This window comes from Pongo pygmaeus, chromosome 2, assembly GCF_028885625.2.
Source record: "Pongo pygmaeus isolate AG05252 chromosome 2, NHGRI_mPonPyg2-v2.0_pri, whole genome shotgun sequence".
NCBI lineage: Eukaryota > Metazoa > Chordata > Mammalia > Primates > Hominidae > Pongo > Pongo pygmaeus.
Genome location: NC_085930.1, coordinates 76,693,654 through 76,707,983, shown reverse-complemented (window position 1 = coordinate 76,707,983; position 14,330 = coordinate 76,693,654). Strand labels below are relative to the sequence as shown.

At 35.4% G+C, this 14,330-nt stretch overlaps 1 protein-coding gene across 3 annotated transcripts in view; it reads left to right on the top strand.

Annotated features, from left to right (window-relative positions):
* The window catches only part of LOC129033834 (contactin-6), a 319,503-nt gene that overhangs the window by 289,465 nt on the left and 15,708 nt on the right, over nucleotides 1-14,330 (top strand). For all 3 annotated transcript variants that reach the window (XM_063661824.1, XM_054482896.2, XM_063661825.1), the window contains exons 13-17: nucleotides 4,867-5,042; nucleotides 5,406-5,523; nucleotides 6,197-6,355; nucleotides 6,516-6,665; nucleotides 9,589-9,659. In XM_063661824.1, coding sequence (XP_063517894.1) covers nucleotides 4,867-5,042; nucleotides 5,406-5,523; nucleotides 6,197-6,355; nucleotides 6,516-6,665; nucleotides 9,589-9,659 — 674 coding nt within the window. The remainder of the gene's footprint in view (nucleotides 1-4,866; nucleotides 5,043-5,405; nucleotides 5,524-6,196; nucleotides 6,356-6,515; nucleotides 6,666-9,588; nucleotides 9,660-14,330) is intronic.

Here is a 14,330-nt window from a genome sequence, read left to right as displayed (position 1 = left end):
ATGCTTATGTAGAGCTACTTCTTTTTAAATACAGTCTATTTTTCACACTACAGATAACGGTATGTCATCATATCATTCCTCTGCTTCATACTTCCAAAGTTTTTAAATTTTTCAGCAAAAAATGCATTTCTAAAATTTTTAATTGATGAATAATAATTTTATGTTTTATATATTTATGGGATATAATGTGATATTTTGATATATGTTTACATTGTGTAATGATTAAATCAAGCTAGTTAACACAGCCATCACTTCACATCCTATCATTTTTTTGTGATGAGAACAATTAAAATCCTCATTGGGTAATTTTGAAATATGTATTACATTAACTATAGTCACCATGCTGGGCCATAGCGCTCTAAAACTTATTCCTCCCATCTGAAACTTAGTACCCTGTGAACAACATCTCCTCATTCCCCATCCCTCCCTCCCACCAGCCTCTGATAACCACCATGCTACTCTCTACTATGCTACTCTCTACTTCTATGTAAGAATATATTGCTTGGAGTGACATTCAGAGCTGGCTTCATGGACATACAATCCAGTCACACAGAGCCCTGTGCTGAGGAAGTCCCCATGTTTGAAATATTCTGCTGTGACTGTCTTGAAATTCTTAATCATTTTACCTCTCAATCTGTGTTTTGTACATGCTTACAAAACACAGATTGAGGGTAAAATGATTAAGAATTTATTTGTAACCTGTGTGTGCATGAGCTGCTGCTGCTGCTGCTTCACCATACCCACATGCATATGTGGCAGCATATGTGAAGCAGCAGCAGCAGCAGCTCATGCACACACAAGTTCAGGCTTAAGGACCCAGCAGTCAGCATGCATGCATAGCAGTTGGTGTGGTGTGCAGATGTGCACATGCATGCCTGGGTAGTCATAGTCCTGGAGTCCTGAGGGCATGGGCACATCAGAACCTGGGCCTCTTAAAGGGATGGAGATAATGGTGGTAGCAGCCATAGAAACAGCAGTGGATGGCAGCAAAGGCTGCAGGAAGCGACTTCAAAACTAGGCAACAGGAGGATCCAAGGTGGGAGGCCAGCTTGCCCATACATTGCTGGAGGCTGTCTCTGTGGGATTTGCAAAAATATTAACTCTCCAACCTGAGCACCAGAACAGAAATTGTTAGTGTTCAGGCAATAAACTTTGTCAATAAATTATTGCAAAAGGAAGGCATACACATGGACATTGCAATAAAATCCACAGGCTTAGAAATGGAAATAAAACTTAAAGATTATTCCAGTCAATGATAAGAACATTATTTTTATATGAAGCTTTGGGAAAACCAATAATTGATGAGTTTTGCTTTGTAATTGAAGATACTAAAATGGACTGGTAAAACAGGCATTTTGAATTATACGAAAATCATGAAGTCCCTTTCAATTTCTTGTACAACCTCCACAAGTTACAGTGTATGTCAGAGGAAATATTAAGATTCCATTGCATACCTTTATATTTAAAACTAAATTCTGGCTTTCATAAAACAGATTTGTATAAAGAGTTAAATCTTTTTAGAAAAATATTGGTGAAGAAAATCATCAGCTCTAGATATTTTAACATTTATATTTCAGTGTAATTCATCAGAAACTTCTGAATGTTGCTACAGTCTATAAAACAGTCTTAATGCTTTCATAAAAGTTGCATCAGAGAAAGATACTTGGCAAAATAAAAACTTATCAAAAAGTATTTGTGATCTTGCATTTGCCAGGAGTGACTGATGTCACTGAAATTATATCAATTGAAAATGAAGTTGCTAAAAATGTAAATTCTGTTGATCTAGTGAACAATTGACCAGAAAAGTAACTGAGAAAATTATATAATCAATCAAGATGTAACCTTAATAAAGTATTATTTATTATATCGTATAAAATTATGACAACAAAATCATGTACTTTGTAATTTGTAAGTGTATGTCCTCACTCATCTATGAGTCATACCCTAATTTTATTGTATAAGTTATAAATTATTTTAAAGCAAAAAGCTTTGTATTTAATACCTTTAATGACACTTTTTCCTCTTTTTCAAAAAAGACACCCCACGCTTTCATTTTGCACTTGGACCCACAAATTATGTAGCTGACCTTAATGACATTTGTGGCTTATATCCTGAGCATAGCTATCATCCAGCTTCATCTTCTTCACTTTCACTCCTCTTTTACTCTTTGTTTAATCCTATCATTTTCAGCAACATGGTTGCACTGAATCTGTCGATCACAGTTCTTTTTCACATAGTTCCTCTGTGAATGCTCTTGCCTGCATAGGAAATCTAGTTTCCTCTCTCTACCTGCTACCTTTACCCAGCTCATTACTACTTGCCTTTTACTTCTCAGCTAAAACAGTTCTTTCTCAATAAACTGATCCCCTCAGGATTTGCCAAATCTTTCCAAAAAGTCACTTCTAGTATATGGTGCTTATCACATATTACTGTATAGTAATTAATATGATTTGATTCATGCTAGCTTCCTTTTGTAGACTTTCATCTCTGTGAAGCAACACTCCTTATCTTTTTGATTTGCTGCAGGGTTTGTTGTTTTTTTTTTCCCTCATTTTCTTCACCATCTTGACTTCAGCGCTTAGCAGAGGATTGGACATACATTACATGCTCAATAAATATTAGTTACAAATGAGTTAACTAGTGAAAAATGTAACCATCATAAGTGATGAAATAAACATTTCTTATTCATAAAGCTTTAGTCATTATTACTGTACAACAATGAGCTATGTAGATAGGGAATAATTTGTCTAACTTTGCCACTATGTGGTGTCATAAATGGAAGGACTTGCTGTCATTTTTAATGTCTGAAAATTACTTTAATTGCATGATCTAAAGCTTTAAATCTGGGCAGTTTTGCTCTGTCAACACATCCAATTAGCCAACTTATCCTCCTATAAATGTAAATAAGACATTTGTGATTTTTTTTTCAGAGCAACTACAAAAGGAAAATGTTTTCTCTAGTTCTAAAAAATTTTCTTGGATCCCTGGATATCTTTTACCCTTATTTTGGTTGCAAATCTGTGAAGAAGCCTTGGAATTAAGAATGGGCATAGTCCACAAAACCATTCTTTAAATTTCTCCTTAGACATAATTAGAATATAAAGTGCATGCATCTGTCTAGGTGCGGTGGTTAACGCCTGTAATCTCAGCACTTGGGAGGCCAAGTCGGGTGGATCACTTGATGTCAGGAGTTTGAGACCACCTGGCCAACATGGTGAAACTCTATCTCTGCAAAAATACAAAAATTTACCTGGCATGGTGGTGCGTGCCTGTAATCCCAGCTACTCAGGAGGCTGAGGCAGGAGAATCTCTTGAATGTGGGAGGCGGAAGTTGCAATGAGCTAAGATGGCATCACTGTACTCTAGCCTGGGTGACAGAGCGAGACTCCATCTCAAAAATAACAATAACAAAAATAAAAAAATAAAAAGTAGATGCATCTAATATAAATATGGAAAGTATTTTAAGTAATAAAAAATGAAGACATATCTGATATAGAATGAGTTTAATTTTCTCCATTATATTCATATTCAGAACTATAGCGTGTGTTTTTATTTTTCTGTGGCTCTTTTGTCAATATGTACCTTAAAACCCCAAATTATTACTTCCTACTTTCTACTTCTAAATATTTATGAATGAGGAAAACAATTAAAAATGTTTAAATGGTCAAATAATAATTAAACATTCTATTGGTAAAATGCAGTTACACATTAATCAATGTGAACATATAAATACAATCTCAATGTTAGTTTGGTTTCTTGAGCAGAATGAAGAAGCTAGAAGAAAGTGAAGCTTTTAGTCCATTTCTTAGAGAGAGCTAAACTTTATCTTATAAATGACCCATAGAGAAATAGAATCTCCAGGGTCATTTCACTATTTTTAAACTTCTTCATATACAATTTTTTTTTTACGATAACTTGCCTAAAACCTTTATTCTTAAATGTAAATCTTTGAAAACATTTTATTCTTGGTAAGATGGTACATATCTAAATCCAAATGTTTGTCCAGGGCCCCTTCATAGATATTGAGTTGCTCTTTGATGAATTCTCAACTCTCTAGAATCAGAACTTTAATATAAACAGAGTAGTCATAACAATCTACATTGTGAGTCTCTTTTAATCTGAACAAATATAGGACTCTCAAGTACAACTGGCACACCCTGGGATTGTCCTTTGAAATTTTGGTCAATGAAATGCTAGGTCTTGTAAAACAAAGATTGACATAGAGAACAACGTTTCTAGAGGGAAGGTTTTTATGATGGATGCATAATTTTAACACTGGAAAATCTGAATTATAAAAGGAAAAACTTCGATCTTCCCTATTCATGTTGCATCTTTAACAAAAAGAAAATTATATCAGAGCTATGTCAAAGACAGAATAAATACGTTGCATTCACCCTCTTAAATATAAACGTATGACTAAATCTCTATAGAAATTATGGTGGTCATAATCTTAGAAACGTGGTTTGTCTCATAGTATATGAAGTTAACAGAGAGTATTTAGAGCTGTTACCAGTGTGTCAATTGTAATGTTATGACTTAAATGTTAGAAGAAAATAAAACAAAAACAATGCAGTGCATTCTATATATATGGAATGCCATTTTTTGAGGTCTACAGTTTTCTGTAAACGATTTTCATATAAGGTGTGAATATAACTATATTTTTAATTTTAGTGTAAGTAATAAGCTACAATAATAAATACAAGACATTTAAAAACAGGCAAAGGAATATTTCATACTGGACATTGTAGAACTCCAGGTTGCATTTATATAATTTCAAACGAATGAAAACGTATTCAGAAATATGTATTTTATAACCATAGGCTAGCATTTCATAAGCTTTAAAAAAATAATTTTTTTTCTCAACAGAGAGAACTGTCATTACCGTCCCACCTTCCAAAATGGATGTTACAGTTGGCGAGAGTATAGTGCTACCATGCCAGGTGTCCCATGACCCCTCCATTGAAGTGGTATTTGTATGGTTTTTCAATGGAGATGTCATAGACTTAAAAAAAGGAGTGGCTCATTTTGAAAGGATTGCAGGAGTAAGTTACTGAAATTGTTAAGTGCTTAATAAAATGAATCAAGTCTTTTACATGAATCACCATTTTTCATAATTACTCTCTCCATCTTTATTTGCATGGATAATCACTGACTGTTTTTGAAGCTACATTTGTTTTTGTTTTGGTTTATTTTGTTTTGTGTCTTCCGTAGAAATACTTGTTTTCTAGATGTAATTATAATAAGGGGGATAATAAAAGGGTTTAGATACAAGAAATGACAATGATACTAGTATATCTTTTAATTTCAGAGTTGTTTTATGTTTAGTATTTATCCAGCTGTAACAATAATGTAGGACTTGTTATATGGGCTTACATTTTTATCCATTTCTCCCTTTCTGTCTGCAGGAATCTGTTGGGGATTTGATGATAAGGAATATTCAGTTAAATCATTCAGGAAAATATCTCTGCACAGTACAAACAACCCTAGAAAGTTTATCTGCAGTAGCCGATATCATTGTTAGAGGTAAGCATAAATGGTGAAAAAGTGATCACATTGTTTATTCACAGTCACAATGTTCATATCTAACTGTAGACCTCTGAGAAACCACATCATGTTATGAAAGTGAGATGTAATCAAATAGATTTTTATTTTTTAAGCCCCAGGACTCCATGGTATGGGTAGTGTGAATACAGACATGGAACTGTGTGAATACAGACATGGAATGGGTAGTGTGAATACAGACATGGAACTGTATAGCATTTGACTATAATGAACAGTCACGCTTGGCAAGCAGTGTCAGTACCTAAAACTTAGACATACCTTCTGTTTATAATAAATCATTCTTGTCAATCCAGAGTCAAATCCCCATGCTCCTGAGGTTCTTCATATTAGCTGCATTTACTTGAGTTAGATTTTAAGAGGAATTAAAGATGATGGTTCTCAATCTTTGAATATAGGTTGATATGCAATCATCCTATGCCTGATATTTTCTAATCTCCAGAGGAAGCACTACTACATTAATGTCATTTACCATGTAAAGGGAATTAAAAGAACTTTATCTCTAATAATGTGCTATAAATACATTATGGTCAATATTTTACTTTCTAAGCACAACAGGTAAAAATAAACCATCCTTGTACCAAATTAATGAATGTAAGTATCTCCAATGCAGTCATGATAAAACATTTTTTTCAAGGTCCACCAGGTCCTCCTGAGGATGTGAAAGTGGAAGACATTTCCAGTACTACTTCTCAACTAAGCTGGAGAGCAGGCCCAGATAATAACAGTCCCATTCAAATATTTACTATTCAGACTCGGACACCATTTTCTGTGGGTTGGCAGGCTGTTGCTACAGGTGAGTGACAAAAGTGTTTGGGTTACTTTAAAAATAATATTTTAGTCCAATAATTTTAATAAATGCAATTACATTTTAAATTAATAATTATATAATTTTGTATAATTATTTGTTTCTGAGTAGTCCCAACCTAGGTGCCTTAGTGTCTCATTCTTTTTAGTTCCAGAAATTCTCAATGGTAAGACATACAATGCAACAGTGGTTGGTTTGAGTCCTTGGGTGGAATATGAATTTCGCGTTGTTGCCGGCAACAGCATTGGGATTGGAGAACCAAGTAAACCATCAGAATTGTTAAGAACTAAAGCATCAGGTAAAGAATCAATGTGTTCTAAAAATGTGGAAGATTTCGTATGATACAGTTCTTAAAACAAAACAAGTATTTTTATGGGTCTTCTAATACTTTTGGCTCAAAATTTTTTGGCAGCAAACGAGTGGCTCTCATTTTTTTTATTTTTACGTACACAAGGCAAGGTGTATTTTCTCCAAATAGTAGGTTCAATAAGAGATGACTACCTTTAAGCCAACATGTCAAAATCAGAGTTCTTAAGAAACTGTGTTTGTATCGCACCTATTTTCTAGTCAAAATTCAATAGAGAATCTGTAGATTTGTATATGCAAACGAGTTACTGCTTGTTTCATTAAAATGTTGTAGCCAGGAATTAACTGAGACTCTGTTGGTGCAGTCAGCCATATATTTTCATCTATTTCTCAACTCTGAACTAGTTGTAGCTTCATTGAGCAGTGGTATAAATTTTTTTCCATGCAAATGAGGTAAATCCTAAGCTCATTTAACAGGGGCACTAATTGAGCATTAATTGGTTCACTGAACAGCAGAACACAAGAACCTGGCTCAGATACCATATCTTCTTAAGCTCTTTTCAATGGATCCTCTTTGTTCCACTCAAACTTTTACATCCAGGGTGACATTTAATCTGCTAGCTGTATATAGCCCACAAAGTTCACATTCTTATTCGATCACATAAACAAAGGATCACTTGTCATGGCTGGCTTAATTTAACAAACACAAATTACCTTATTAAAGTGTGCACAATTGTCAGAAGTCAATAAATCAATCCTTAAACTAAAGATAATATTATATGTTTATCATAGAATTGGGGCTAGAAAAAAGGACATACTTGACAGTGATATCATCCAATTAAATCATGCTAGAAGCTTACAGCTGAGAGGAAATCCCTTTGTTTTACAGAAGAGGAAAATGAACACCAGGATATTAGCTGGTTGTTTGTGACAGAGCTAGGTTTTGAATCCAAACCTCCTGATTTTTACACCCAGCATTCTCCATAAAAGAGGATCTTAATGTAGATGAGCAATAGATTAGCCAAAGAAAGTGTGTAAATATGGAAATTCCCGGCCCTCCTATATACCCCCTGGATCAGAATCTTCAGGTATTGCCCATGACTCTGGATATGAGCTTTAGTTTCAGGTTGTTCGTTTACAGTTGATTTATATTTTGGTAGCTTTGGATAGGGTTGACAGAAACTCTTACATTTTCATAGCAAAGTTTGTGTGCCACCTTCTAACCATTAATACTCTCTTGTTTTAGTAGCAGAATGAGACTGGTGATATTCATATACTGAGTCAAACTCTACTGATTGAAAACCTACTGAGTCTCTCGTGTCTCCCTCTCTCTCTCTGACATCATCAAAGACTAACTTGTTCTCAATACGGCTTTAGGTTTAAGTACAATTAATTTGAAATTGAATAGAGAAAGGAATTTTCTATTTCTCGGAACATTGGAAACTGTAGAAAGTAAATCAAAATATAATTTAAAATACTTTTCCTTACACAGCTAAACTATGCAAAGATCCTGAGATAGTGTGCAGTTAGTCACTGTAAGCTGTCAAGCACTACAAATTCAGCAGCTCTGTAAAATCCACTCTGATTAACATCGCTTTTGATCAAAGGCATTGGAAGACTTAGAAAATAAGGTTTAGGATCACATAATTTTTTTCTAAACAATTATGAAGCTTAAAGCTGACAAAGTTAAGGGTAAATTTAAATATGAAAAGGTATATCTGAAAGGTGCAATTTTGGAAAAGAACAATCAGATTATCATATGACTATTTTCTGGTCATGTTTATAGAGCTAAACATCAGTATGAAATGGAAATAAATAAAATAAGCAATCTAGATTTATTTAGGTGGTCTATATGGTGGGGAAAAATTTGAAACGAGGAATTAAAATTTACGTATTTTAATCCCTGCCTACCAATCCCCAGACATACCCAAGTGCTTCCTCAACCAACCACCTCTCATATTGTTCAAAAATGGTCCAGTATAGACAATTTCATGTAATTCCCCATTTAAAAAGTATACCCTGCTGATTTAGCCACTATCACAGATTTAGGATACTTTTGTCATTACGTCAAGAAAAATAATGCTTTTAAACACTTACGCATGTGTAAAGTAAAACCTCATTCTCGTGAGGCACTACAATACCATATACACACTCAGCATTTCCTCAGTTTTACAGTTTCTATGAAATATTATTCATTGTATTAGTCCTTACAAGGATACAGAGTTGAAGGGCATACTTTTTTAAAACTCATCAAAATTACTGGTTTCTGAATCCTCTACCACAGAGCCTTAGATCCCAAGAAATAAATGGAAAGAACCTCTCCCAGTGGCATTCTTGACAGGAGAAAAACCTGACTTTGCAAGTGAAAAGTTAGAAGAAAATCCCTCTTCTTCTTTCCCGAGAGATTTGAGATTCTAACGAGTTTTAAAACAAGAATATTTATATACATATTTTTCAATATTTAATTTTAACTGTTAAAATATCCTGATGACTAATAAAAGGAAAAATTATTTTAGTTTGTTTATTGAAAAAAATAATTAATTAATATACTGCCTCAGTAACTTGTTTACAGCACAACTGTATAATTAGGCACTAAATCAGCAGTGTCACTGTTACCATCTGAATGGAACATTATTTTGCCAATTAGTAGATGATGCATAATAATGTCAAATACCCGATGTTACTCAATTTTTAATTAATTTTGGAGCCAGGGTGCTCATGTATCAAACACAACTGTGTCCTCTCTCTTAGAAATTTGGATATGTGTAAACATAATTTACGTTCATTAAAAATGCAAGACTCTCTTACAATATGCCTGTGTGAGATTTTGAAAAGTGAAATTCAAAAACAAAATTCTTCCTGATAAAGACGTACTTTAATAATTGCCATCCCACATTTCTCTTGGTTATTTTTAGTCCCTGTTGTGGCACCAGTAAACATCAATGGAGGTGGAGGAAGTCGGTCTGAACTCGTCATTACGTGGGAGGTAATTTTCTGTCCAACTGAGTTATTATGAAGAAAAGAGATTTAACTGGCCAGAAAGAATACTGAAAAACAAAAAGATTTATTTGATCACTATTGAGAGCATAAAAAAATATGGTATAAAAATACATCATCCTGATGATGAATTATTTAGAGGAGGTATTAGGAACTTTTCTCATTGTGAGACAGTATGACGAACTCAGCACATTTTTCTCCCAAATACATGAAAAACAACTTCAATATCTATTGAGCGTGGGTCAGTAGCATTTTCATTATCGCTTGATGAATTAGGCATTGTTTGATTTGTTACCTGTGGCACTGTTGTATTGTGAATAAGTTGAGCCCAGTAGACTGTAGGCAAAAAACAATTCTTGTCCTAACCCTGCTCTTTACATCTGATCAACTCATTCTTCCCTGCATCTAGATGAAAGCTTAGGCACATGGAATAGATTTTGTGGTCATTCTTATTACCCTTTAACATATAGGCTCATTTTTTACCTTATTACAAATTTCAGTCTGGTGTATACACTTCAAACTGGAGTATAAATGTTAGAATTTAGACTTTCAACCAATTTAAAGTTTCTCATTTTCAGTAGCTCAGTGCCTCAGCCTAAGAATTCTGTAGTGTGAAAGGGAATACATGATCAGTTCAACTTCTCTCCATTCTGCTCTTTAATTTATCTTTCCCCATTCACAGTGTTACCTCTGGATTCTCCAGAGCTGTAGAAGGTTGGTGTTGGTAGGGGAGGAGAAAGGAAAAGGTCTGGATTGCTGGTACATTTCTAATTTGACTTTGGTGTGCTCTAGGTATGGCAAATTACCAGACGCTGCCATTTCACAGGGTAGGGTTTCTGAGTTTTTTTAATTTATTTTTTATTTGGGAGATGGCCACTGGACGATCCCCCACCAAGGACTCCCAATTGCAGTTCCTAGGTGCAGACCCAACTGGCTGCTGAAGGGTATCAGTTCCTGGATTTTGGTGGACCATTTCCAAACTCTTCCAGTGAATATTCTCTCTCTTGTGGGTGGTCTTTGTGGATAGAGTCCCCTTCAAGGCTGCGCATGGATGATCCACTTACATGGGTTTCACATTTGTCCTCAGCAGACACATACCCTGCTCCATGTTTAGTGGAAGTGCAATGCATACCCACTTAGCATCTCTCTTCACTCTGCCACCGTAGGCTGTCTAGATCTCTTCCCCACTTTAAGTTTCTCAGACATTTGTCAGTTAAATGAACCTGCATCCCTTATGTTCCAGAAAAAGCAAACCAGGTGTTTCTTGCTGTAGCCTACTTCACATAGCTAGGCTATGAGAGATAACTGGGAACCAGAGACATTATTCTTTATGGTTATAGATGACAGTGTCAGAAACTAGATGCAACTGCCCTGAAAGTCACGCTTTCCTCTGGATATCCTGTTTCATGTGGACATTATAGGCCTAGCACAGTGCTCAGAAAGTGGTCCACCCTCCATGAGCACTTGTTGAATGGAAGGTTGTGTTTTCAGAGAGTTGGGACTCTCAGAGGCCAGACAGAGGGGGAAACCCTATTTTTTCAAGCATTTACAGGATTTCAGGTGCCACACAGAGCATTTCATATCATTCAGTCCTCACAATAATGCTATAAGGTGGTTACACCACTTTCAAGTAAGAAAACTGAGACTTAGAAATGTGACATCATTGGGCAGAGAAGCATTTGAACACAGGGTTCTCTCTTTCTGTTCTTTTACCGTATCCTGTATTACAATCCCAATTGTCTTTATGCAATGTGATGGCTCAGGGTGGGCCTGAGTCCTTGAGTATCCACCTTAAGTAGTAAGTTAACCATCTTATACCTGCTACTCCAAACATATTTCCCATAAAACACTGACTTTCAAATGAGCCTACAAGAGAATTGTTTGTGAGTAGTTTATTTAGGTTTCTGTATTCATCGAAGGCCAAATAAGCATTATCATCATAGTGTACAGGAAGTTTTGCCTGACTTAATAACTTATTTTGTTCTCCTCCTTGGTCAGAAATTCCTAAAGGTTGGTGTTGCAATTGCTTGTACACAGTCTATAATGAGGGCCCAAATGCTATGCATTCACTCTTAAATAGAGATGAGCATGAATTACCAAAAGAATATTGTCTTTCCACGATTTATAATGTTCTTTTTTCTTTAAGGCAAAGGTACACAAACCATGACCTATGAGACAAATTTGTCTAGTTTCCTGTTTTTATAAATAAATCCACCCATAGCTACATCCATTAATGTATTGATGCTTTCTTGCTGTTGAATGAGACCATATATCCCACAATGCTTAAAATATTTACTATCTGGTAGCAACAATAGACACTAGGGTCTACTAGAGTGATGAGAGGAAGGGCAAGGGTTGAAAAACTAGCTATATTAATGGGTACTGTGCTCACTACCTGGGTGATGGGATCCATCGTACCCCAAATCTCAGCATCACACAGTATATCCATGCAACAAACTTGCACATGTGCCCCCTGAATCTAAAATAAAAGTTGAATTTTTTTTAAAGTTTACTCTCTGGCCCTCTACAGAAAAAGCATACTAACCTCTATTTTTAAAAATTAAACTAAATTAAAGCCACTTCCTCTGTGTGTTTTTTTTTTTTCTGGTGGGGGAGGTGGGGGGTGGATATCTGATATGCAGATACTTGCAGAAAGTAAATTAGTGAAATCGGTTTCCCATTTATCACTCATATTTGGCATTATGTACAGACAGATACTGAGGAACTTCTTCCGGTGCCCAACTTCTTTATGGAATAAGTTATGTATATTTAGGAGAAGATTCATACATTAGTATGAATCTGAGCCCCCAGAATGCAGGTAGTAATTCCTTCAATTTAATGAACTTTATTAAGTAGCTTCTCTGTTCCTATCAGTGAAATACAAAAATGGATGAGAAAAGGTCTGAATGCTCAGAAGCGTAGAGGACAGAATGGTCTTAACCTAGCCTGGAAGGAGGTCAGGAAAGACACCATCAGAACTGAGTATATCTGAATTATGTTTTGAAAAGTAACTTGGAAGTAGAGAAGAGGCCACCCCAGGCCAATGTCACTCCTGTTGTAGTTGAAATAGTACCTGTTGGACTTTGAAAAGCAGTGCGCGACACAAGACTGTTCTAAATTCAGTCACGATCTACCATTATGTTTTATAAGTGACAGCTTTAATGATTATCCTTCATCTAGGCACCCTGTGGTATAATCTGTCTGAACTGAACTAAATATCTTTCCCGTGTTTTCCCCAGAGCCACACAGTAAATGTAGATTTTTTGTTTATTTGTTTTGATTTGGTTTGTTTCCAAAAACCTAGACATAATATCAAATTTTTAGAATATAGCAACGGTTAATTCCTTTTTAAGGGAATGTTTATACATTATTTTATCATAATGTGTATACTCCCAAATACTTCCCGGTTTGAGGTGCTTTTGGTGAATGTCTCATAAATATAACTATAAAATTAGGTACACAGGATAAAGCACTATAGAGTAAGAGATACATACCTACACTGAGGGTTGGCACACTTTTTATTTAAAGGGCCAGACGGTAAAAATATTGAGTCTTGTGGGCCACATGATCTCTTTTCTAATGTCTCAGTCTGCTTTTGTAGCTCAAAAGAGCCACATACCACTTACAAACATATAGGTGTGGGTGTGTCTCAAAACCTTTATTTTCAAAACTAGGCTGCATGCCAGATTTGGCTAGAAGTACATAGTTTTGCTGATTCTTAGTCTGTACTAAAGAGTTGGTTCTTACAGACACTGTGGTTGAGAATTACATTATTAGTTTATCAATTTTCATAGATTTTACTCCCAGGAGAATTTCACAATTCCTTTATTTTACTGAACACTGTCTCCACTTAAAGAAAACTCTTTTTCTAGCCTTGTTAAATAACTATATATATTTTTAAATCATTTGACTCTCTGTTCATGTAAGAATAAAAGGAAGTATCTAAATAAGTCTCTTTTTTCCCCTCTAATCTGCATATGTTGGACTCAGGTCTTTCTTGAGAGAGCACCATGAGAAACACTAATTGTACTTGACTACCAAAAACAAAACTCCCCTATTTATGTAGATGAACTGACTAAGCATCTTGATTAAATCCAAGATCAAAGAAACTTCAGAAATGAATCAAATGCTCTAGCAAGTAGCTTCGATTCTTATAAATCTCTTCCATGCCATTCAAAATTAACTGGTTTAATTCTAGTCTCCCTATGAAAAAGAAGAGAAGTGTTAATATGAGGAAGTACTTTGTTTCCCCAGATGTCAGGAGCAGCATTTTTCTTCCTCTTTTCACTTTCTGTATTTGTTAGACTGTTCCATATGGCAAAAAATAGAGACCAGCTCAGGTCATCTCGGTTAATGGGGATTTATTTTAAAGCTACATGGGAAGTAATGAGGACAGGAAAAAAGTCTCAGCAAGCAGGCAGGAAGGTCAAACGAAGAACCGGAACATCGTTCATCACTGCTCTGGGCACTCGAGCACAGGAGCTCTAGCCAACCATCAACAACCCCTCTGCTGATCCAGCCCTGGCTTGAATAGTCTCTCATGCTTATGCCTCAGTTCCTCCCATTTCCTTTACTTCCAGTTTTCTACCTGGCTGCCAGCTAATTCGGATGTCCTCTCTCTAATTTACAGCATCTGTTTTCTCTTAGCTTGTATTGCCTC